At 41.1% G+C, this 22,780-nt stretch overlaps 2 protein-coding genes across 2 annotated transcripts; both read right to left on the reverse strand.

Annotated features, from left to right (window-relative positions):
- Positions 1–1,453: 1,453 nt before the first annotated feature.
- Positions 1,454–13,147, reverse strand: PKNH_0607400 (SICAvar, type I; the record flags this gene model as incomplete). The annotated part of the gene is made up of 10 exons (XM_039114193.1): positions 1,454–1,882; positions 2,263–2,904; positions 3,086–3,778; positions 4,600–5,256; positions 5,426–6,073; positions 9,712–10,347; positions 10,531–11,226; positions 11,663–11,796; positions 12,004–12,931; positions 13,031–13,147. The coding sequence occupies 10 exons, from the start codon at positions 13,145–13,147 to the stop codon at positions 1,454–1,456; spliced, it is 5,580 nt and encodes a 1,859-aa protein (XP_038969528.1).
- Positions 13,148–19,382: 6,235 nt separating this feature from the next.
- On the reverse strand, positions 19,383–21,902 carry PKNH_0607500 (conserved Plasmodium protein, unknown function; the record flags this gene model as incomplete). Its single annotated transcript, XM_002261711.1, has 2 exons — positions 19,383–20,124; positions 20,392–21,902. 2 exons carry the CDS (start codon positions 21,900–21,902, stop codon positions 19,383–19,385), a joined length of 2,253 nt encoding a protein of 750 aa, XP_002261747.1.
- Between the last annotated feature and the right edge of the window lie 878 nt (positions 21,903–22,780).

Consider the following 22,780-nt stretch of genomic DNA (forward strand, 5'->3'; position numbering starts at 1 on the left):
ACCCGGAACCCACTTTTATCCTTAACCCGGAACCCACCTTTACCCTTAACCCAGAACCCACCTTACCCTTAACCAGGAACCCACTTTTACCCTTAACCCGGAACCCACTTTTACCCTTAACCCGCAACCTACCTTACCCTTAACCCTGAAACCCTAAACCCGGAACCAACTTTTACCCTTAATCTGTAACCCACTATTATCCTTAACCGGGAACCTACCTTGTTTTTAACCCTAAACCCTAAACCGGGACCCTACCTTATTTTTAACCCGGAACCGCCTTTACTCTTAAGCCGCAACCAACTTTATTTTTAACCCGTCACCTACCTTAGCCTTAACCCGTAACCAACTTTACCCTTAACCCAGAAATAACCTTCCGCTTAACTCGTAACCAACCTTACCTTTAACCCAGAAATAACCTTCCGCTTAACCCGTAAACTACCTTATGCTTAACCCGGAACCTACCTTTATCCTTAACCCGTAACCAACTTTACCCTTAACCCAGAAATAACCTTCCGCCTAACCCGTAACCAACTTTACCTTTAACCCGGGACGCTAAATCCAGCCATTTCCGCATATTCCGGTTATTTTGTCTACATTTTTGGTGTAAAGTGTATGTGTACTTCGATAAAGTTGTTTGTGCCAACACGTATGTACCCACAATTTTTCCTTGTGCGGGATAAGTGTGTGTTTTTCCTTTATATTTTGCGACCTTTTGCAACTGTAATATATTTCATCATCCACCGTCCTTTTCTTCTTTTTTTTTTTTTTTTTTTGGGGTGTGCGTAGCCAGGACACATCATCTATTCGCGCGCTTACCCTCCTACTTTCCGCAAAAAAAAAAAAAAAAGAAGAAAAAATATATTTTTCGCAAACAGAAAAAGAAAAAAGAAAGAAAAAATATTTTGCGCAAGTGAGAAAAAAGAAAAAATAATTTTCTTAAAGAAAAAAGTATTCTAAAAAAAAGACGAATGTTTTTTCACAAGAGGAAAAAAAAAAAAGAATGTGTGTTCTTAAAAAAAAAAGAGGAATGTTTTTTTTTTTTTTTTTCTATAAACAAAAGGGTGTCCTTTCAGCCCCCCCAAAAAAAAGAAAAATTTTTTGCAAACAAAATAAGAAATAAATGTGGAAAAAAGAATCTTCTTCTTTTTTCTTTTTTTTAAGAAAATATAAAAAGGAAAAAGAGGACAAAAGGTGTGAAACCAATATCCTTCATCTTAAACAATAAACCCTAAACTGTGAACCCTAAACTGTGAACCCTAAACTGTGAACCCTAAACTGTGAATCCTAAATTGTGAACCCTAAAATGTGAATCCTAAACTGTGAACCCTAAACCCTGAACCCTGAAGCCTAAACCCTAAACCCTAAACCCTAAATCCTGAACCCTAAACCCTGAACCCTAAACCGTGAATCCTAAACTGTGGAACCTGAGACCATAAACCCTAAAATGTGAACCCTAAACCAGTAACCCGGAACCTAAATTTGGAACACCTTCCATTGGAACACTTTCCATAGGAACCCCTTCCATAAGAACCCCTTCCATAAGAACCTCTTCCTTAGGAACCTGTTCTTCTTCCATAAATTTGGATCCCATGAATTCTTGAACCAAAAGTTCCAGAAAATCCTTCTGGTTCAATTGTGTGTCCCCTTTTTGACATTCGTCCAACACTTCAAAATGAATTTCAATAATCGTTCGACGATTCACGGGACCAGAACGTTTCGTTCTCGTTGGAGCAGAACGAGGTTTTCGTTCCTTCACCAATCGATATTCATGTGAAGCACCTTCATCCGCATGATCGAGGACTTGTTCTTGTACTGATGGACCAGGAATTTCAGCAGGAGATCTTCTGAAACGTGCTCCTCCTTTACCAAGAGGACCAAAATACTACGAAAAAAAAAAAAAAAAAAAAAATGAGAGGATATTTTTGCTAAGAAGATTGTGAAATATTCTTTTTACACATTTATTTTATTTTATTTTTTTTCCTTTTAACCATTAAAAAAATTTTTCTTTTCCTTTTAACCATTAAAAATTTTTTTTTCCTTTTAACCATTAAAAAAATTTTTTTTTCCTTTTAACCATTAAAAAAAATTTTTTTTTCCTTTTAATCATTAAAAAAAAATTTTTTCCTTTTAAACATTAATTTTGTCCATTAAAATTTTTTTTTTCCTTTTAACCATTAATTTTGTCCATTTAATTTTTTTTTTTTTTTCATTAATTTTTTTCTTTTTTTTATTTTTTTTTTTTATCTTTTTTTTTTATCTTACCTTCCAAAGGTAATAAGCCATAGCAGAAAGGCCAATGGACACAGGAGCCAAAGGAAGAAAAGGGGTAAGGAGATCCGTAAGAAGGATGGGACAGACTGTATTCTCTAAAGTTTTTTCCATATGGGATTGTTCCGATTGGAGTAGTGGTTCCACTTTGTTCTGTACTTTGTCAGTGCCAATGGAGCAATTCTTATAATCGTCTTTTTTTTGTATGCACACAAAACAAGAATTAGTACCATTAGTATCTTTGCATGGAGATGTGTCCTGCATAATTTCACTACTCTTACCAAAAGCGTGATTTATACCATCCTCTATGCTACAATGGGGATGTACCCAACTATCTCCTTTTTTCTTCTTGTTTGCCATTGTTTGCAATTGTTTTGCATACTCTTTAAGAAATAAACAACCCATCGTTTGTCCAAACGATGGGCCGTTAACACGGCCATTACCGTGGGTATAAATGTGCTTTAATCCTGCAGCAAAAAGCAAACAAGCTGCTTTATTTGTTTGTTTTTCTTTATGGCCAAAATTATCCCATTCCTTGTCGTTACAGTATTTGGTAATTTCCGATTTAGTCTGACCTACCGTCATTTGTTTTATAAGTTCAGTTAATTCATCCTTGGCGCCACTTTCGATGTCATCCTGATCATAAAAGGAGGGAAGGAAGAAAAAAAAAAATATATATGTATATGTATACACATATGTGTATACATATATATATACATATATACATATACATACATATATACATACATATATACATATACATACATATACATATATATGTATATGTATATATATGTAGTTGTCTAGCGCCCCTTACCCAAGTGGGGTTTAGATTTTTTTTTTTTATCGAATTCCATTTTTTTGCTGCACATTGGAGTTGAGTACAGAAATTGTCGTCCATTTTATTTATGGTGGATAATGTTGGTTGCATTTTGAGGTCAGCTTGGAGGAGTTTGTTCATTTTCTCTTGGACTTTTTTATTTTCTTCGTTATCATTGCAATTTGGATCTGGTGGTTGTGATGTTCCAATGAGTTCTTTATCAACGAGGAGGTCGCAATCCTTAAAGTCTTCTTTCCTTTCACACGTAAAACAATTATTATTATTACCAACACTACCCCCTGAGATCGAGCACGAAGAACCTTTATTTCCATTCCCTGCAGCAAACATTTCCTTTATTTTAGATTCATCAATGGGACAAAATTTGTTCGACTCTTCTCTTATTTTAGTTGCGTATAGGTTAAGTGCTGCGCACATCATAGATTGTTTAAAGAACTTGTCATCATCCTTATTACCGTTCTGAGTGGTGGTATCACCTGTAATTGTGTTAATGTAGTCTAAACCTGCTGTGATATGATTACAAGCTTTTCTTTCAACACTTTGTGGATTTTCATCACCAAAGTCATTGCATATACTATTAGTTTGCTTCGATTTGTCAATTCCATTCTGAGCGACGTTGTCGAACATCGCTTTCAATGTTGGTTTGACGCCTTCCTCCCCCCAAAAGTCACACTGTAAAAGAAAAAGAAAAGGTTATATATATGTAGTTAGTAGGTTGTGTAGTATCCGGTTGGTGTAGTATCCGGTAGGTGTAGTATCCGGTTGGTGTATAGTATCCGGTTGATGTAGTATCCGGTTGGTGTAGTATCCGGTTGATATAGTATCCGGTTGGTGTAGTATCCGGTTGATGCAGTATCCGGTTGGTGTAGTATCCGGTTGGTGTAGTATCCGGTTGGTGTAGTATCCGGTTGGTGTAGTATCCGGTTGGTGTAGTATCCGGTTGGTGTAGTATCCGATTGCTGTAGTATCCGGTTCCTGTAGTATCCGGATCGTGTAGTATACGGTTGCGTAGTATCCGGTAACTGCCTGCGAGGACCTTTTCCTCTCTCCCCCTAAAATAACTAAAGCTAACCCCGGAACCTTACTCCTAAACCCTGAAACCTTATTCCAACAACTCTACAACCTTATTCTAACACCCTTAAAACCTTTATTCTAACACCCCAACAACATTATTCTCACACCCCTACAACCTTATTGCAACACCCCCACAACCTTATTGCAACACCCTTACCACCTTATTCTAACACCCTTACCACCTTATTCTAACACCCCTACAACCTTATTCTAACACCCCAACAACCTTTATTCTAATACCCCTACAACCTTATTCTAATACCCCGAAACCTTCTTCATGAACGCGTAATCTGACTCCTATGCCCCCAAAACTTTATTCTAACACCCGGAATCTGAATATTTTTTTTTTTCTTTTTATTCCTTCTACCCCCCCTAAGTGTTGTGTTGATGGTAGGTTGGATGTTGGTAGTAATACTTACCCAAGTGTTCTTAGTAGTACCACTATTAACGTTACTGTGGTTTTTGAACCATTTGGGTCCGGCGCATCTAATGTATTCGCATAAGTTCTTCATTTCATTTATTTTCGGTAGAATCTCTTTTGCGGTGGTCTCAATATTGTCCTTAACTTGTGTTAATTTGTCCTTTACTGCCGTTTGAGTTGTGTTGCCAGATGTGTTAGTTGTACTAATTTTGCATTTGCCATAGTCGTCGTCATCCCATTTGCATTGTCCCCCAATTAAACTTTTACCAGCAGTCTCGAAAGCCTTCTTTAAGCCGGAATTGATAACACACTTGGATTCTTTTTCCATTTTCTTTGCATATTCTTTAAGAAGGATACAACCCACTGTTTGTCTCAACAATGGGTCCTTAGACAGGATTTTGTCGTCAATGGTTTGAGACGTTGTGGAATCTGGTAGTTCCTTTAGTTTGTTGAAACCTAATGTAAGATATTGGCATGCCTTTTTTTCCGGTTTGGTGGCAGTTCTGCCAGTGCCAGTGGCACCAGTGCCACTGCCATTATCATCCATTTTATCACATTGAACTCCGTTGTCTTTGTTCCCATTTGTATTCGTCATTGCTGTGGACAATTCTGCCCACAGTAGTTTCACTTCGCCAGTCTCCTCCCACAATTCGTCCTGTAAAGTGAAAAATATATATATACATATATATACATATACATACATATATATACATATATACATATACATACATATATATACATATATATATATACATATATACATATACATATATGTATATGTATATATGTGTATATGTATATATAATGTTGTTGTCCACCCTTACCCAAGATGGTGTTCCTCCATTTTTGCTTTTTGCTTGGTATTGTTTTGCTGCACATTGGAGTTGAGTACAGAAAGAAGATTTTGTAATGTCAGTGATAGTAGATAAGGTGGAATTCACTTGGGAGATGAATTGGGATGGGGATTTTTTGTCTTCGTTGAGGAATTTGTTCATTTGAGTTTGGACATTTTTTTTGTCGTTCTCATTGCAACTTGCATTTTTTGTTGTTTCCACCAGAGCGTCCGAGACGCTCAGGTGGCAACCACTAAAGTCCTTATGCCTTGTGCATTTGAAACAATTATTATTACCACTACCAGAACATGAATTATCATTATTCCATTTTTTAAACATTTCTTCTATTTTGTCCTTATCAATGGGACATGAATCTTCAGATTTTTTAATTATTTGATCAGCGTACATGTTAAGAGCAATACAATCAACTGCTTGATGGAGCAGTTGGTCATTACCACTAATTTCCTTAATGTGTTGTAAACCTGCTGTGATATGATTACAAGCTTTTCTTTCAACACTTTGCGGATTCTCATCCCCAAACTGTTCACATACAGCAGTATTGTTGGTTGTTCCAGTCGTCTGAATTGCTGTAAACATATTCTGCAATCCGTTCTTAACAGCGCCATCCCAAAATTCACACTGTAAAAAAAAAAAAAAGGTTATATATATGTAGTTCGAAGGTTGTGTAGTATCCGGTTGATATAGTATCTGGTTGTTGTAGTATCCGGTTGGTGTAGTATCCGGTTGTTGTAGTATCCGGTTGTTGTAGTATCCGGTTGGTGTAGTATCCGATTGGTGTAGTATCCGGTTGGTGCAGTATTCGGTTCGTGTAGTATCCGGTTGGTGTAGTATCCGGTTGGTGTAGTATCCGGTTGGTGTAGTATCCGGTCCATGTCTGCCATCCGGTCCCTGTCTACGAGGAGTTTTTCCTTTCCCCCCTAAAGTAGCTAAAGATAACCCCTAAAACCTTACTCCTATACCGTACAACCTTATTCTAACACCCCTACAACCTTCATTCAAACACCCCTACAACCTTATTTAAACACCCCTACAACCTTCTTTAAACACCCCTACAACCTTATTTAAACACCCCTACAACCTTATTTAAACACCCCTACAACATCATTCCAACACCCCTACAACATCATTCCAACACCCCAACAACATCATTCCAACACCCCTAAAACCTTATTCTAACAGCACTACAACATCATTCCAACACCCCAACAACATCATTCCAACACCCCAAACAACATCATTCCAACACCCCAAACAACATCATTCCAACACCACAACAACATCATTCCAACACCCCAAACAACATCATTCCAACACCACAACAACATCATTCCAACATCCCAACAACATCATTCCAACACCACAACAACATCATTCCAACACCCCAACAACCTTATTACTAAACCCGGAATCTAAGTCCTAACACCCTGACACAATTGTCCTAAACCCAGAATCTAAGTTCTAACACCCTGACACCTTCCTCCTAAACCCGGAATCTAAGTTCTAACACCCTGACACCTTCCTCCTAAACCCGGAATCTGACTTCTAACACCCCTACAACCTTCATTCCAACAACCCTAAAACCTTATTCTAATACCCTAGGAACCTTCGTCCTAAACAGGGAATCCTTATTCAATACCCCGCAAACTTCATTCCTAAACCCGGAATCTAAGTTCTAACACCCTGATACCTTCCTCCTAAACCCGGAACCTGACTTCTAGCACCCCTCCAACCTCCTTCCTAAACCCGTAATCTAAGTTCTAACACCCTGACACCTTCCTCCTAAACCCGGACTCTGAGTTCTAACACCCCGGCACCTTCCTCCTAAACGTGGAATCTAAGTTCTTACACCCTGACACCTTATTCCTAAACCCGGAATCTAAGTCCTAACACCCTGACACCTTCCCCCTAAACGCGGAATCTAAGACCTAACACCCTGACAACTTCATCCTAAACCCGGAATCTGACTTCTAACACCCCTACAACATTTATTCCTAAACCCGGAATCTGACTTCTGACACCCTGACACCTCTCTCGTAAACCCGGAATCTAAGTTCTAACACCCTAACACCTTCTTCCTAAACCCGGAATCTATGTTCTAACACCATGACACCTTCCTCCTAAACCCGGAATCTAAGTTCTAGTACCCCTAAAACCTTCCTCCTAAACCTGGAATCTAAGTTCTAACACCCTGACACCTTCCTCCAAAACCCGGAATCTAAGTTCTAACACCCTGATAACATCCTCCTAAACCCGGAATCTAAATTCTAACACCCTGACACCTTTCTCCTAAACCCGGAATCTAAGTCCTAACACCCTGACACCTTCCTCCTAAACCCGGAATCTAAGTTCTTACACCCTGACACCTTACTCCTAAACCCGGAATCTGACTACTAACACCCTGACACCTTCCTCCTAAACCCGGAATCAAAGTCCTAACACCCTGACACCTTTCCCCTAAAGCCGGAATCTGACTTCTAACACCCTGACACCTTCCTCCTGAACCCGGAATCTAAATCCTAACACCCTGACACCTTTGTCCTAAACCCGGAATCTAAGTTCTAACACCCTGACACCTTTTTCCTGAACCCGGAATCTAAATCCTAACACCCTGACACATACCTCCTAAACCCGGAATCTAAGTTATTACGCGCGGACACCTCCCCCCTTAAACCCGGAATCCTCTTCCTATACCCCTATAACGTTCTTCCTAAACTCGGAATCTAAGTTCTTACACCCTGACACCTTCCTCTTAAACCAGGAATCTAAGTTCTAACACCCTGACACCTTCTTCGTAAACCAGGAATCCGAATTCTAACACCCTGACACCTTCGTCCTAAAGGCGGAATCTAAGTTCTAACACCCCTACAACCTTAGTCCTATACCCGGAATCTAAGTTCTAACACCCTGAAACCTTTGTCCTGAACCTGGAATCTGATTTCTGACACCCCTAAAACCTTCCTCCTAAACCTGGAATCTAAGTTCTTACACCCTGACACCTTACCCCTAAACACGGAATCTGACTTCTAATCCTCCTACAACCTTGATTTCTAAACCCGGAATCTAAGTCCTAACACCCTGACACCTTTGTCCTAAATCCGGAATCTAAGTTCTAACACCCTAACATCTTTGTCCTAAAGCCGGAATCTAAGTTCATACACCTTGACACCTTCCTCCTAAACCCGGAATCTAAGTTCTTACACCCTGACACCTTTTTCCTAAAACCGGAATCTGAGTTCTAACACCCTGACACCTTTCTCCTAAAACCGGAATCTGATTTCTGACACCCCTGCAACCTTCCTCATAAACCCCGAATCTAAGTCCTAACACCCTGACACCTTCCTCCTAAACTCGGAATCTAAGTTCTTACACCCTGACACCTTTTTCCTAAAACCGGAATCTGAGTTCTAACACCCTGACACCTTCGTCCTAAACCCGGAATCTGACTTCTAAGACCCTGACACCTCCCTCCGAAACCCGGAATCTAAGTTCTTACACCCTGACACCTTCCTCCTAAACCCGGAATCTAAGTTCTAACACCCTTACAACCTTCCCCCTAAATCCGGAATCTAAGTTCTAACACCCCGAAAACTCATTCCTATACCCTGAAATCTTCTTCCTAAACCAGGAATCTAAGTTCTAACACCCTGACACGTCTGTCCTATACCCGGAATCTAAGTCCTAACACCCTGACACCTTTGTCCTAAAACCGGAATCGAAGTTCTAACACCCTGACACCTTCCACCTAAACCCGGAATGTAAGTTCTTACACCCTGACACGTCTGTCCTAAACCCGGAATCTAAGTTCTAACACCCTGACACCTCCCTCCTAAACCGGGATTCTAAGTCCTAACACCCTGACAACTTCCTCCTAAACCCGGAATCTAAGTTATAACACCCTGACATCTTTGTCCTAAACCAGGAATCTAAGTTCTAACACCCTGACACTTTCCGTCTGAACCCGGAGTCTGACATCTAACACCCTTACACCCTTGTCCTAAACCCGGAATCTAAGTTTTAACACCCTGACCCCTTCCTCCTAAACGCGGAATCTAAGTTCTTACACCCTGACACATTTGTCCTAAATCCGGAATCTAAGTCCTAACACCCAGACACATTTGTCCTAAATGCGGAATCTAAGTTCTAACACCTTGGCACCTTTGTCCTAAACCCGGAATCTGAATTTTTTTTTTTTTTTTTTTTTTTTTTTTCAATATATTCTACACCCTAAGTGTTGTGTTGGCTGTAGTAATACTTACCCAAGTCTTCGTAGGAGTAGGAGTACCACTGTTATGCTTACTGTGCTCATTGAACCACTTCCCTGCGGCACATTGGAGTTTTTCACATAAAGACTTTGTTTCGTTCATGTCTTTCATGGTGGGAGTTAAGGTGTTAGTAATTTGGGATTGTACTGCATTTAACTTCTCCTTTACTTTCGTTTTGGTTGTGCCACTTGTGGCAATTGTGGTAATTTGGCAGTCGTCATATTCCTCATCATCCCATTTGCATTGTCCCCCCTTTAAATCTTTACCAGCAGTCTCGAAAGCTTTTTTAATTCCTGATTCCACTAAACAATTCGCTTTGTCTTCCATTTGTTTTGCATACGAATGAAGTAAAAAACAACCCACTGTTTGTGCAAACGATGGATCTCTATGCAGAGTTGGGTAGTTAGTGCCGTCATTCTTTATGGACGAGGAAAGTTTCTTTAATTTGGTGAAGCCGGCATGCAAATAATTGCATGCCTTCTTTTCAGGGGTGGTAGGAAGTCTGGCAGTGCCAGTGCTATCTTCCATTTGACCACAATCATCCTGCTCCGTTTCGCCCTCTGTGATCATTGCTGTTGACAATACTTGCCACAACCTATGGACCTCGCCAGTCGCATCCCAAAATGTGCTCTGCAAAGTGGAATAAATAAATATATATATACATACATATATGTATGTATATACATATACATGTATACATATGTATACGTATACATACATGTACACATACATATGTATATATATATATACATATGCATATATAAGTATATACATATATACATATACGTATATATGTACAGTTTTCTCCCTTACCGCAGTTGATTGTGCACTTGGGGAATTTAAATGGGATGCTATACATTCCATATGGTCACATAAAGTGGACATGGTATTTATGTTAGATAGCATTGGCGGAATGTTTTTGTCCTTGTTGCCTTCCTTGAAGATGTCCTCCACTTTCTTCTTTGCAGTCTCCTCAGAGCCAGTTGTGCCAATTATTCTAATATTCTGAAGGCAACTGTCCAATTTGTTGTTTTTATCCCATTGGCAAGGGACACAAGGTCCCTTGCCACTGGAAGTATTGCAATTAGCATTAGCAGTACCATCACTGAGTTCATCTCCCAGTTTGAATGCCTTCTCTATCCCTTTATCAATATTACAAATTGCTTTGTCTTTCATATATTTTGCATAGGAATGAAGTAAAAAACAACCCATCGTTTGTCTAAACGATGGGTTGTCCTTTAAGACGTCGCCTGTCGGCGACGACGACGTCGTCCGCGCCGACGTCGTCGCCGCCTCCGGTGTCGGACCTTCGTACAGTTTGTTGAAGCCTGCATACAAATAATTGCATGCCGTCTTTTCAGAATGAGTTGCATCCCTCTTGCCGCTGCCATTATTTCCATTTGACACTTCTTCACAGTCCTCTATTCCTGCTTCTGTGCCATTTGCTTGCACCATTTCATCAGAAAGTTCTTTCCACAGCGCCCTTACCTTCTCTTCCCAAAAGTCTTTCTATAAGTGAAGTAATATATATATATATATATATATATATATATATGCATATGCATAAATGCATATGCATATATACATATGTATACATATGTATACATACATACGTATATATACACGTATACATATACATGTATATGTACATTCGTACATACGTATATATATACGCATATGTATATATGTACATTCATACATATATATGTATATGTACATTCGTACATACGTATATATATACGCATATGTATATATGTACATTCATACATATATATGTATGAATGTACATATATATACATATACATCTATACATATATAAATGTATGTATGTTTATGTGTATATACATATAAGTATGTGTATATATACGCGTATACATGTACATATGTACATACATACGTATGTATGTACATTCCTGTCGTCTTCTCTTTCCGCCTCCCTCCTTACCGTAGTTGTCGTTCCTCCTGCTTGTCCTGATGGAGGATCCGTCTGTGTCCATAAATATTTCATACATCTTAAGCGATCACAGAGAGGTTTCGGGTCCTTTCCGTTATCCTTTTTCTGATGGATGCAATTTTCAGCTGCAAAGATGTAAAAAGAAAGGTATGGAATGATGGAATTATAGTGTATGTGCATGTCTATGGTGGTGTATGTATGTAGTCGATGATGATGCAATGTGGATGATGTGTTGTTATCGATGTGGTGGATGATGTACAAGGTGCCATGTGGTGGACGATGTACAAGGTGCAATGTCTAAGGTATGAGGTATGAATTTTCTTTGGTCTTACCTTGTACTTGGTGAGATGCATTCGTTATGTTCTTTACCACGTCGTTTATTTTGTTAGTGTTAACTTCACCAGTACTGGCGTCAAATGCGGTCTTCAGTACATTTTCTAAAGTATTTTGTTCTAATTTTAAGTTTTCATCTACTAAAGCGTCGAATGGATTTGATGCATTACCACTACTACCTTGAGTGGTGCCCACATTCATTCCGAAGAACTTTGCCATGCTCCCGGTATTCTTCTGTAACTGCTGTTTCCTTTCATCTGATGTTCGCTCACTGCCCGCCGAACTTTTACATAAACTATCCGCATCATGCATTACTCCTCCTACCCGGAGGGCAGACGAATTCTTAGGGGCAATTAACCCTGGCGCTGCCGGTGCCTTAGTCTTCAGTCTATCGTATTCCTTCTTCTCTGTTTCATATGCCTTCGCCCTGCCCTTATCTTCTTGAACCCACGTTTTAATTTCACTCCCAAGAATGGATTTACCGAGCGTTATATCTTCAGGAGTGATGTTTTTACATTTGTCAAAATAGGACGAATGTGCAGAACTAGAACCCTTATTCAGGTGCCCTTTTAATTCGGCATCCATTTGCGTTTGAAAGAGATTTATAACTCTCCCCAAATCGCAATGATCTCCATAAATTTCGGATAACGCCACCATACCTACTAAACAACGTGGATACCAATCTGCGTCTTCAATATTCTGTTCAACTTGGACCTTCTTATTTTGCGTCTTCAGCCCACTCACGAAATATCGGACACCCACCATGCCCTTACAGAGTACTTTTAAACTTGCGTCTTCATTCCCCATCCGCCTCTTCACTAATTGATCCATGTCCGCACATAGTCCCTTTGTTTCACGGGCTTCCCCAGTATTCAACTCCTCCTTCAATTTCACGAATAGGGCATCCAGACGCGCCCGAAGTACCTCCTACAAAATAAGGTAAGAAGGAAGAAGTGCACATATACATATCTCCATATATACATATACATACATATATGATGTCGTTATCACCACATAAACACTTACTGTAATGTTCCCATCCTTCTTCAATTTTCCATTTGTCAACGCCTGCTTCATCCATTCTTGCCACAATGGCGTTGTACCACCACCGGTACCAGTGCCCGTTGTACCCGGGTCTGCCATGATTGTTTATTTTGTTTTGTCTGTTTGTTCTTTATTTGTTCTGTTCCAGTTACTCCTTCTCTGTACAATTTGTACATATATATTATATATAATTAAGAACGAAAAATGAAAAATGAACACGGAAAAATGAACTGGTAGAAAAATGAAATGAAATGAACTGGACAAAATAAATGAAAAATGAACATGACTGTTATGACTATTATTGGAAAAAAAAAAATATATATAGAAAAAAAATTTTTTTTTTTCTTGAATCATTTGTTCCTTTCTTTCTTTCTTTTCTTTGCTCCCTTCTTGCTTCGGCACGCCTTCTTTTCTGCTGCCTTCTTACCTTCCTCTAAGAAGAGATTATTTTGTCCCTTTCCTTCCTCTAAGAAGGGATTATTTTGCCTTCCTTCCTTCCCTTAAGAACAGATTATTTTGCCTTACTACTCTTTACCTTCCTTCCTCTAAGAAGTGATTATTTTGCCTCACTACAACTTACCTTCCCCTCTAAGAAGAGATTATTTTGCCTCACTACAACTTACCTTCCCCTCTAAGAAGAGATTATTTTGCCTCACTACAACTTACCTTCCCCTCTAAGAAGAGATTATTTTGCCTTACTACTCTTTACCTTCCTTCCTCTAAGAAGTGATTATTTTGCCTCACTACAACTTACCTTCCCCTCTAAGAAGAGATTATATTGCCTCACTACAACTTACCTTCCCCTCTAAGAAGAGATTATTTTGCCTTACTACTCTTTACCTTCCTTCCTCTAAGAAGTGATTATTTTGCTCTACTACTCTTTACCTTCCTTTCAGAAGATGTTATTTTACCCCCCTCCTTTTCCTTAAGAGGAGATTACTTCTTTCTTCCTTTGAGAAGAGATTATTTTGTCCCTCACTACTCCTTACTGTTCTCTAAGAGGAGATTATTTTGTCCCTCACTACTCCTTATCCTTCCCCCTCTAAGAGGAGATTATTTTGCCCTTACTACTCTTTACCGTTCTCTAAGAAGAGATTATTTTGTCCCTTCCTTTCTCCTTACCTGCCTCTAAGAGGAGATTACTTTGACCCACTACTCCTTACCCTTCTCTAAGAGGAGATTTATTTTGTCCCCTTCTTTTTCCCTTACCTTCCTCTAAGAAAAGATTATTTTAACTTACTACTCTTTACCGTTCTCCAGGAGGAGATTATTTTGCTTCACTACTCCCTTCCTTTAAGAAGAGATTATTTTTCCTTACTACTCCTTACCTTCCTCTCTAAGAAGAGATTATATTGCCCTACTACTCCCTACCTTCAAGAAGAGATTACTTTGCCCTTACTACTCCTTACCTTCACCTCTAAGAAGAGATTATTTTGCCCCACTTCTTTTATTTTTCTTCCTCCAAGGAGGATTATTTTGCCCTTCTCCTCCCCTTAAGAGAGAAAAAAAAAGAAGAGATAATTTTTTCTCCTCCTTTTAAGAAAAAAAGAATGATTACTCCTTTGCTTCCTTCCCTTAAGAAGAATATTTTCTTCTTTTCCTTTACTCCTTTAAGAAAAAAAAAGAAGACATTACTTCCTTCCTTGCTTCCCTTAAAGAAAAAAGAAGGATCACTTCTTTCTCCCTCACTCCCTTAAGAAAAAAAAGAAGGATTATTTCTTCCCCTTCCTTCTCTTAAGAGAAAAAAAGAAAGAGATTACTCCTTTCTTTTACCTCTATGAGGATTATTTTGCCTATTTTTCCTCCCCTTCCCTTAAGAGAGAGAAAAAAAAGAAGATATTACTTCTTTCTTCTTCCTTCATGAAGATTATTTTGCCTATTTTTCCTTCGCGCCCTTAAGAAAATAAAAAAGAAGAGATTATTTCTTTATTCCTTCCCTTCCCTTAAGAGAGAGAAAAAAAAAGAAGAAATTACTTCTTTCTACCCCCACAAGATACTATTCTTCCTTCCATTCTTAACAAAAAAAGAAAATATGAGAAAATTTTCCTTACTATGCTACTTCTGAAAAACTAGAAAAAATATATATATACACTTTTTTCCTTTTCCATCCAACATCCAAAAAAAAAAATTTTATACATGTGAAAAACATTCCCCTTAATATAGTACCTGAATCTATTTCTAATAAGGCCCCTTACCTCCTACCAACATTGGCCCATCTCCCCCTTACCTCCTACCAACATTGGCCCATCTCCCCCTTGGCCATCTCCCCCTTGGCCATCTCCCCTTGACCCATCTCCCCTTGGCCATCTCCCTTGGCCATCTCCCTTGGCCCATCCCCCCTTGACCATCCACCCTTGTCCATCTCCCCCCCTTGACCCATCTTCCCTTGGCCCATCTCCCCCCTTGGCCCCATTCCCCTGGCCGCATTCCCTTGACCCCACACCCTTGCCCCATCTCCCCCCAGGTGACCATCACAAACACCTACACCCTTGTCGATCTCCCCCCCCTTTAACCCTCACCAAGACCTACACCCTTGGCCATCCACCCTTGGCCATCCACCCTTGGCCATCCACCCTTGGCCATCCACCCTTGGCCATCCACCCTTGGCCATCCACCCTTGGCCCATCTCCCCCTTGGCCCAACTCCACCCTTGGCCATCTCCCCCCCTTTGACCCTCACCAAGACCTACACCCTTGTCCATCTCCCCGACTTTGACCCTCACCAACACCTACACCCTGCGCCCACACCCTTGTCGATCTCCCTTGGCCCATCTCCCCCCCTGACCATCACCAAGACCTACACCCTTGGCCATCCACCCTTGGCCATCCACCCTTGGCCATCCACCCTTGGCCATCCACCCTTGGCCATCCACCCTTGGCCATCCACCCTTGGCCATCCACCCTTGGCCCATCTCCCCCTTGGCCCATCTCCCCCTTGGCCCAACTCCACCCTTGGCCATCCACCCTTGTCCCACTCCTGCTAGGCCCACTCCTGCTAGGCCCACTCCCCCCCCTGACCCTCACCAAGACCTACACCCTTGTCCATCTCTCCCCCCCTTTGACCATCACAAACACCTACACCCTTGTCGATCTCCCCCCCCCCCCCCCTGTCCGACCCTCACAAACACCTACACCCTTGTCCCATCTCCCCCTTGGCCCATCTCCCCCTTGGCCCATCCACCCGTGGCCCATCTCCCCCTTGGCCCACTCCCTTGGCCCATCTCCCCCCCTGACCCACTCCCCTTGGCCCATCCACCCTTGGCCCATCCACCCTTGGCCATCCACCCTTGGCCCATCTCCCCCCCCCTTGACCATCACAAAGACCTACACCCTTCCTGTCCACTTCCAGACCTACACACATATATATGCAAACTAATTGCATTAGTAACATGTACACCATAGCAGAGGAGTATGTACAATAAAAAAAAAAAAAGGAGTTTTCCAACATTTAGGTTTCTCAGGGTTTTCAGCGCTTTCACAGTTTCCATCGTTCAGGGGTTCATTTTCTAGTTTTTAGGTTTTTATGGTTTCGGGTTCAAATTTCGGATATAAGAAGAAGGTCTCAGGGGTATTATTGGTCCGGCTGTTGGGGTGTTAGAATATGTTTGTTGGGGTGTCAAAATTCGGATTCCGGATTTAGGTGTAAGGTTGTTGGGGGTGTTAGGACTTAGATTCCAGGTTTAGGGGGAAGGTCTCAGGGTGGTAGGACTTAGATTCCGCGTTTAGGAGAAAGGTGTCACGATGTTAGAACTTAGATTCCGGGTTTAGGGGGAAGATGTCAGGGTGTTAGAACTGAGATTCCGGGTTTAGGACAAAGGTTTCAGGGTGTTAGCACTTAGATTCCGGGTTTAGGACGGAAGGTGTCAGGGTGTTAGAACTTAGATTCCGGGTTTAGGACAGAGGTTTCAGGGTGTTAGAAGTCAGATTCCGGGTTTAGGACAAAGGTGTCAGGGTGTAAGAACTTAGATTCCGGGTTTAGGAGGTGGATCTCAGGTTGTTAGGACTTAGATTCCGGGTTTAGGAAGAAGGTGTCAGGGTGCTATAACTTAAATTCCGGCTTTAGGAGGAAGGTTGTTGGGGTGCCAGAATAAGACTTCAGGGATGTTAGAGGTCCGATTCCGGGTTTAGGAGAAAGGTTGTGTGGGTATCAGAACTTAGATTCCGGGTGTTAGAGTAAGGTTGTTGGGGTGTCAAAATTCGGATTCGGGGTTCAGGACGAAGTTGTCAGGGTGTTAGAACTTAGATTCCGTGTTTAGGAGGAAGGTGCCAGGGTGTTAGAACTTAGATTCCGGGTTTAGGAGGGAGGTTGTACGAGTGTTAAAAGTCAGATTGCGGGTACAGGAGTAAGGTTTCAGGGTATAGGAATAAGATTTTAGGGTATAGGAGTAAGGTCGTAGGGTTTAGGAGTAGGGTTTCAGGGTTTAGGAGTAGGGTTTCAGGGTTTAGGAGTAGGGTTCCGGGGTTAGAAGTAGGGTTCCGGGTTTAGGAGTAGGGTTCCGGGTTTAGGAGTAGGGTTCCGGGTTCCGGGTTCCGGGTTTAGGGTTCCGGATTCTTACGGTTCTGTGTTCCGGGTTTTTGGGTTCTGGGTTTTTGGGTTCCGGGTTTTCTCGGTTCCGGGTTTTTGGGTTCCGGGTTTTGGGTTCCGGGTTCTTCGGTTCCGGGTTTTTGGGGTTTCAGGTTTTGGCTCTATAAGGGGACAAGCTTTGTCTTGGGGAGTAGCGTTTATGCGAGGTAAAATATCGGTGTGCGTGCTAAAAATTACAGGAATTAACACAACCACGAACCCTACCAGAAGAACTATTACTACCACGACATGAGGTGTTTAGGAGACCGTAATAATATTAACCTTCCCCCCATCCCCTTCACCTGAGATATGTATGAGGATGAATGGGATGTGTATTTTCTTCACCATGAACAGGTGTACTCCCCCGTGTTTATGTCCTCCGCCTCCCTACATGGTGTGTTTAAAACACCTTAGTGATGAAAAAAATAAGTCGGCTTTGATTACCTAGCATATTTTCAAAAAAAAAAAAAAAAAAAAGAAGAAAAGACAGATAAAAAAAAATTTCCTCCACTCCGCAGGTCACTTGTTCTTCCTGCGCAGGTCGCGCTCACTCTGCTCGCCGTTATCGTCCAATTCCACCTCGTCACTACTATCTCTGTCCCTACCAACTCGTCGTCTCCCCCTCTGGGGCAAGGAATGGATTTCATTGCTGGACGGTTCTTTCATACTGCTAATGTGGTGTGCGTGCGCATGTTGAGGTATGCAACAAAAGGGATGTATCCTATGCGCCGGGATAGATTCTCCTATGTGGGCAAAAAAAAATGAGCTCTAAAAATTGCATCACAACGTGGACACAATCACGATATTCTAAAGTTGCCAAAAAAAAAAAAAAACCTGAACAAGTCAGCCATTTTATACAAAGAAAAAACTCAAGAAGTCAGCTACTACTTGTCACAAAAAAAAAAAAAAAAAAAAAAAAAAATTCACATTTTTTCACCTAATGGCAAATGGATGAATGTAACATTTCTATGTTATTAAAACAAAATGAACCTCCCCCCTACAGGCACGGCTTCGAGAGTAGGAAGGTCCCTTCAAGGAGTGCATCATTCGAAGAGCAAGTTTCTTTTGCGTGCCTTAAAATTTACATGAACAAATTCGCGGATATGTGTCAAAACACCCTTTTTTTTTTTTTTTTAAAAAAATTCATCTGCGGGTTACAACCATATGGGGGGGAGTGAGGAAAATCCTATGTTGGGAACACAGGAGGAGAAATGGAATGCTCCTCTGCGCGTCACATATACAAGAAAGTACACATGTGTACGCAACACCCTACATGTGAAAATGGTTGAACGCACTCTACCTTTTCGAAGTGCTATTTGAATATTTTTGCTTTTTTTTTTTTTTTTTTTTTTTTAATTTCAAAAAAAAAATAAAAAGGATAAAAAAAAAAAAAGAAAAAAAAAAGGAAAAAAAAAGAAAAAAAAGAAAAAAGAAAAAAGAAAATAGTCCCGTTCTTTCTCTTTTTTCGCTCTAAATATTCGGAAACTTCTTTTTCATTTCATTCCGTGAATCGTACGAAGCGGCTGTGAGAAGTCATTTGGCGCCTTCCCCGCATGCGCGCCAGTTAGAAGCACGACGTGCAGATCACATACATGGGTACGCCCGAACGTATACACACAATTGCGGACGCACACACGCACAAACGTATAGATGTAAATTCGACTTTGTCCTTGGCACACTGCTCGGCGCGCGCGCCGGTATCATCTTCATAAAGTACAATGGCAATGTGCCATCATAAGGACACTACCGGACGGAAGCCAACACAGCGACGTCACTGTTCGGACGGGAAGAAGATACGTCCCCTCATCGAAAGGGAGGAGGAGTAACTGGAGTAGTGGGAATAGTGGGAGGCGCCAAACTCACCCTCACTAGAGAGTACATTTAATAAACTGTTATACTCATCAGCGCTACTACCAAGGTAATTTTCGTGCAAAATTCCTTTATCTGCAATTTGACTCGAACCATGTGACTTATTTAAAACACTCCCTTTGTCCAAATTGGTATATTTGTTCTTCCTTTGTGTAATTGTCCCACGGTCGGTTCTAACATGAAGGGGATGATTATCCTTCTTCTGTTCAGTCACTTTCTTATTTTCTTGGTCCCAATCCATGTATTGCCCTCCTGTGAGAGGAAAAACATCTCTCCTTATTAAGTGGTCTTGTGAGGGATGATACTTTTTCCCATTCCTATGCATGTAAGAAAAGGTTATGTCCCTATACAAGAGGTTACCCAAATGATCATTATTCACATCGGACAAAATATGTTGTCCCTTTCCTTCCTTTCTTTTATCCATTTCATTAATACTGGTCTGTTTTAACTTTGAATAATCCTTTTTGCTATTCCATTGAAGAGAGGAACATGGATGTGTTCTTTTCCTCTGTGTGTCATCTTTGCTAAGCGCTGGTTCTTCTTTCGTTTTCCCGTGTACTCTGCTGGAAGGTGCATTGGTGGCGACTATGTTAGTCCTGTTAATAGTGGTTGCGCTGTTGTTTGTGGTGATACAAGTGGTAGGCCTTGTGATGATTCCCGCCGCACATGTGTATCCATCGCAGATACAACAAACAAGCAACACAAATAACGAAATGCAGGAACATTATGAAGAACCCAAATCCATCCACAGTGAATATAATAATTACGTGCACTTCGATCAGCTCCACCACCAAGGGGATGACACGTCCATTTCAACCCTTCTGCGTGGTCATAAAATGGAAGTGTCCCCCCATCAGGATCATGTTGCGTGCACTTGTGCAGGCGGGGCATTCATCGAGGTAAGAGTAAACGCAAAGGAGAAGATACACAAAAGAAACAAAATGAAAATTCCCTTCAAAAGAAAAATCTTGTAAATCCTATACGCATTAAGGTACTGTATGGCCGTGCTTTTCAGGTGAGGATTATTATGTATAATGATTCGGACGTTCTCATCACATAAGCACTTCACTTCGCTCAAAAAAGGATAGTTATCGAAAAAGTAAAACTTCTCACTTCTTCTGTTCATACAAAGGCTAGCAAAAAATTTTACCAATCCGTAAACCAAGACGAAGAGAGATCCCGCGAGAAGACCCGATGCAAAGTCGAATTCATTCATGTAGTACGACGTTAAGTGGAAACGTGGGTGGAGCAACTTCCTCTTCACTAGATTATACAACGGATAGGCGAACATTAAAATATAGGCAGAGGCATACTTCAGAACAAACAGAAACGAAATTTTCATGTTTCCATACAACTTTGCGCACAAGAAAAAGTACCGAATTCTTTCTCTTATATGTTTTGGGGTGTTTATTGGAAAAACCAAGCTCCTAAAGAAAGATTCACACAAGGGAAAGTCTCTGTTTGCGTGTTCACGATGTAGGCTGTCATTCCTGCAGTTGCTCCCATTCCTTCGCCTGTTCATAGTTAAGCGTTCCCCTGAAGTGTTTTTCCTAGCGCTTCCTTCCTGGTGATCCATGCCATTCCCACCTCTGCCACTATTACCATAGCCTATACGAATGAACTGCGCGTGCCTTCCTCCGTTCCCTGTGTCCATTTCACCCGCGCCTGCAACACGCTCAACTACCGTCTCGTGGTTCACTTCCCGCTGGTCCATATTATTATTATCTATGCTACCGAGTGCGCTGTTCATACCATAGTTCCTTCCACTTCCCTCTTCGATTACCCCCCCATTCTCGTTCTCTTCATTGTACAGATAATTCCCCATTCTACTCTGTTCAATATCACCATACAGCTGCTGATACGCTTCCTGTCTGCATTCCTCCATGTACATCTCATTTTTCATGGACAAATTAAAAATCCACTTTATGATCCTTTTGTTAAATTTGAAGGGTACAATCAACAAGACGAATAAAATTCCCTGCATGAAATGACCCCCACTTTCGTATGTCCTAAAGAGCGTCTTCTTCCTCTGGTCCAGTTTTCCGTCCTTCAGCCATTTGAAAATTATTATGAGAAAAACTAATATGTCCACCACCAGGAGTACCATTTCCCACGTCAAGCATGTGTTAATGCACTTCCGACACTTGTTCCGGCAGATTTGGCACCCATCCCTGTTTCTCTGGTTCAGTTTTCTCCCAAACAGGGTTTCCTCCGTGTCGTCCTCCCCCATTGTACGACCATTCTGCTGCCACGGAACTGCCACCCTTCTACGGTGACACGTATCTACTTGCTCACATCTCAGCCTACTCCTACTGAACCTTTCTGGCGTGTGCACATAATAGGGAACCCCCTCTACAGGTAGGAGTAACCTGTCGGGCGATCTTAACGGAAAGGGCGGAGAGAGGAAGGAAGACTGAAACATACGTGGAAAACTAATGCCTTCATAGGGAGAGTCCCCTTATGTTTACATACATTGCGTGCAAAGCGGGGGGAGAAAACGGAAAAAAAAATATATATATATACATATATATATCAAACAAACAAGCAAAACAAATAAAACAATCAAATAAAACAATCAAATAAAACAATCAAATAAAACTATCAAATAAAACTATCAAATAAAACAATCAGAATAAAACAATCAAAAAAAAAAACAATCAAAAAAAAAAAACAATCAAAAAAAACAAAACAAATGAACAATTACGAATACCTATTCACAAAAAAATTATTCTCCTTTTCCCCATTCTCCGAAATTTCAGTAAATTTGCATCAAGAGGCACATATGAGGGGGTGGCGCCAGGTGCATGAACACAAGGTCCCTAATATTGGTCGACTGCGCGACGAAGTTGCCACGTAGCACAAGTGCTTCTCTCAATTTTCTTCTTAACTACGCAGCAACAGCGCAAGTGGCCACTTTTTGACGGAGCGCACTTGTGCTACGTGGCAACTTCGTCGCCCAGTCGACCAATATTCCAACCACCAAACGCTTTCCCTCCCCCCGAACAGCCCACGATTGCACCCGCTTATTTATTTCCCCTTATATTTGTATATCCACATAAAGGATGGGAAGAAAGAAATAACCATTAAATTAGCCCCGTCGTGAGGGGCACTCCTTTGTCAGTTAGAACAAAAAGAAAAAAAAAAAAAAAATAAAAATAAAAATTACCCCCAGGTGGAGGAAAGTAAATTTTGCGTGTGCACGCAAGGGGGGTGGGACACACGGTTCGTAATAAAATGTAAGGCACACTAATTCGCCTCGCTTCATTTCGCCCCGTTTAACTTCGCCCCACGTCACCACTC

Source organism: Plasmodium knowlesi, assembly GCF_000006355.2.
Source record: "Plasmodium knowlesi strain H genome assembly, chromosome: 6".
In the NCBI taxonomy this organism is placed as follows: Eukaryota; Apicomplexa; class Aconoidasida; order Haemosporida; family Plasmodiidae; genus Plasmodium; species Plasmodium knowlesi.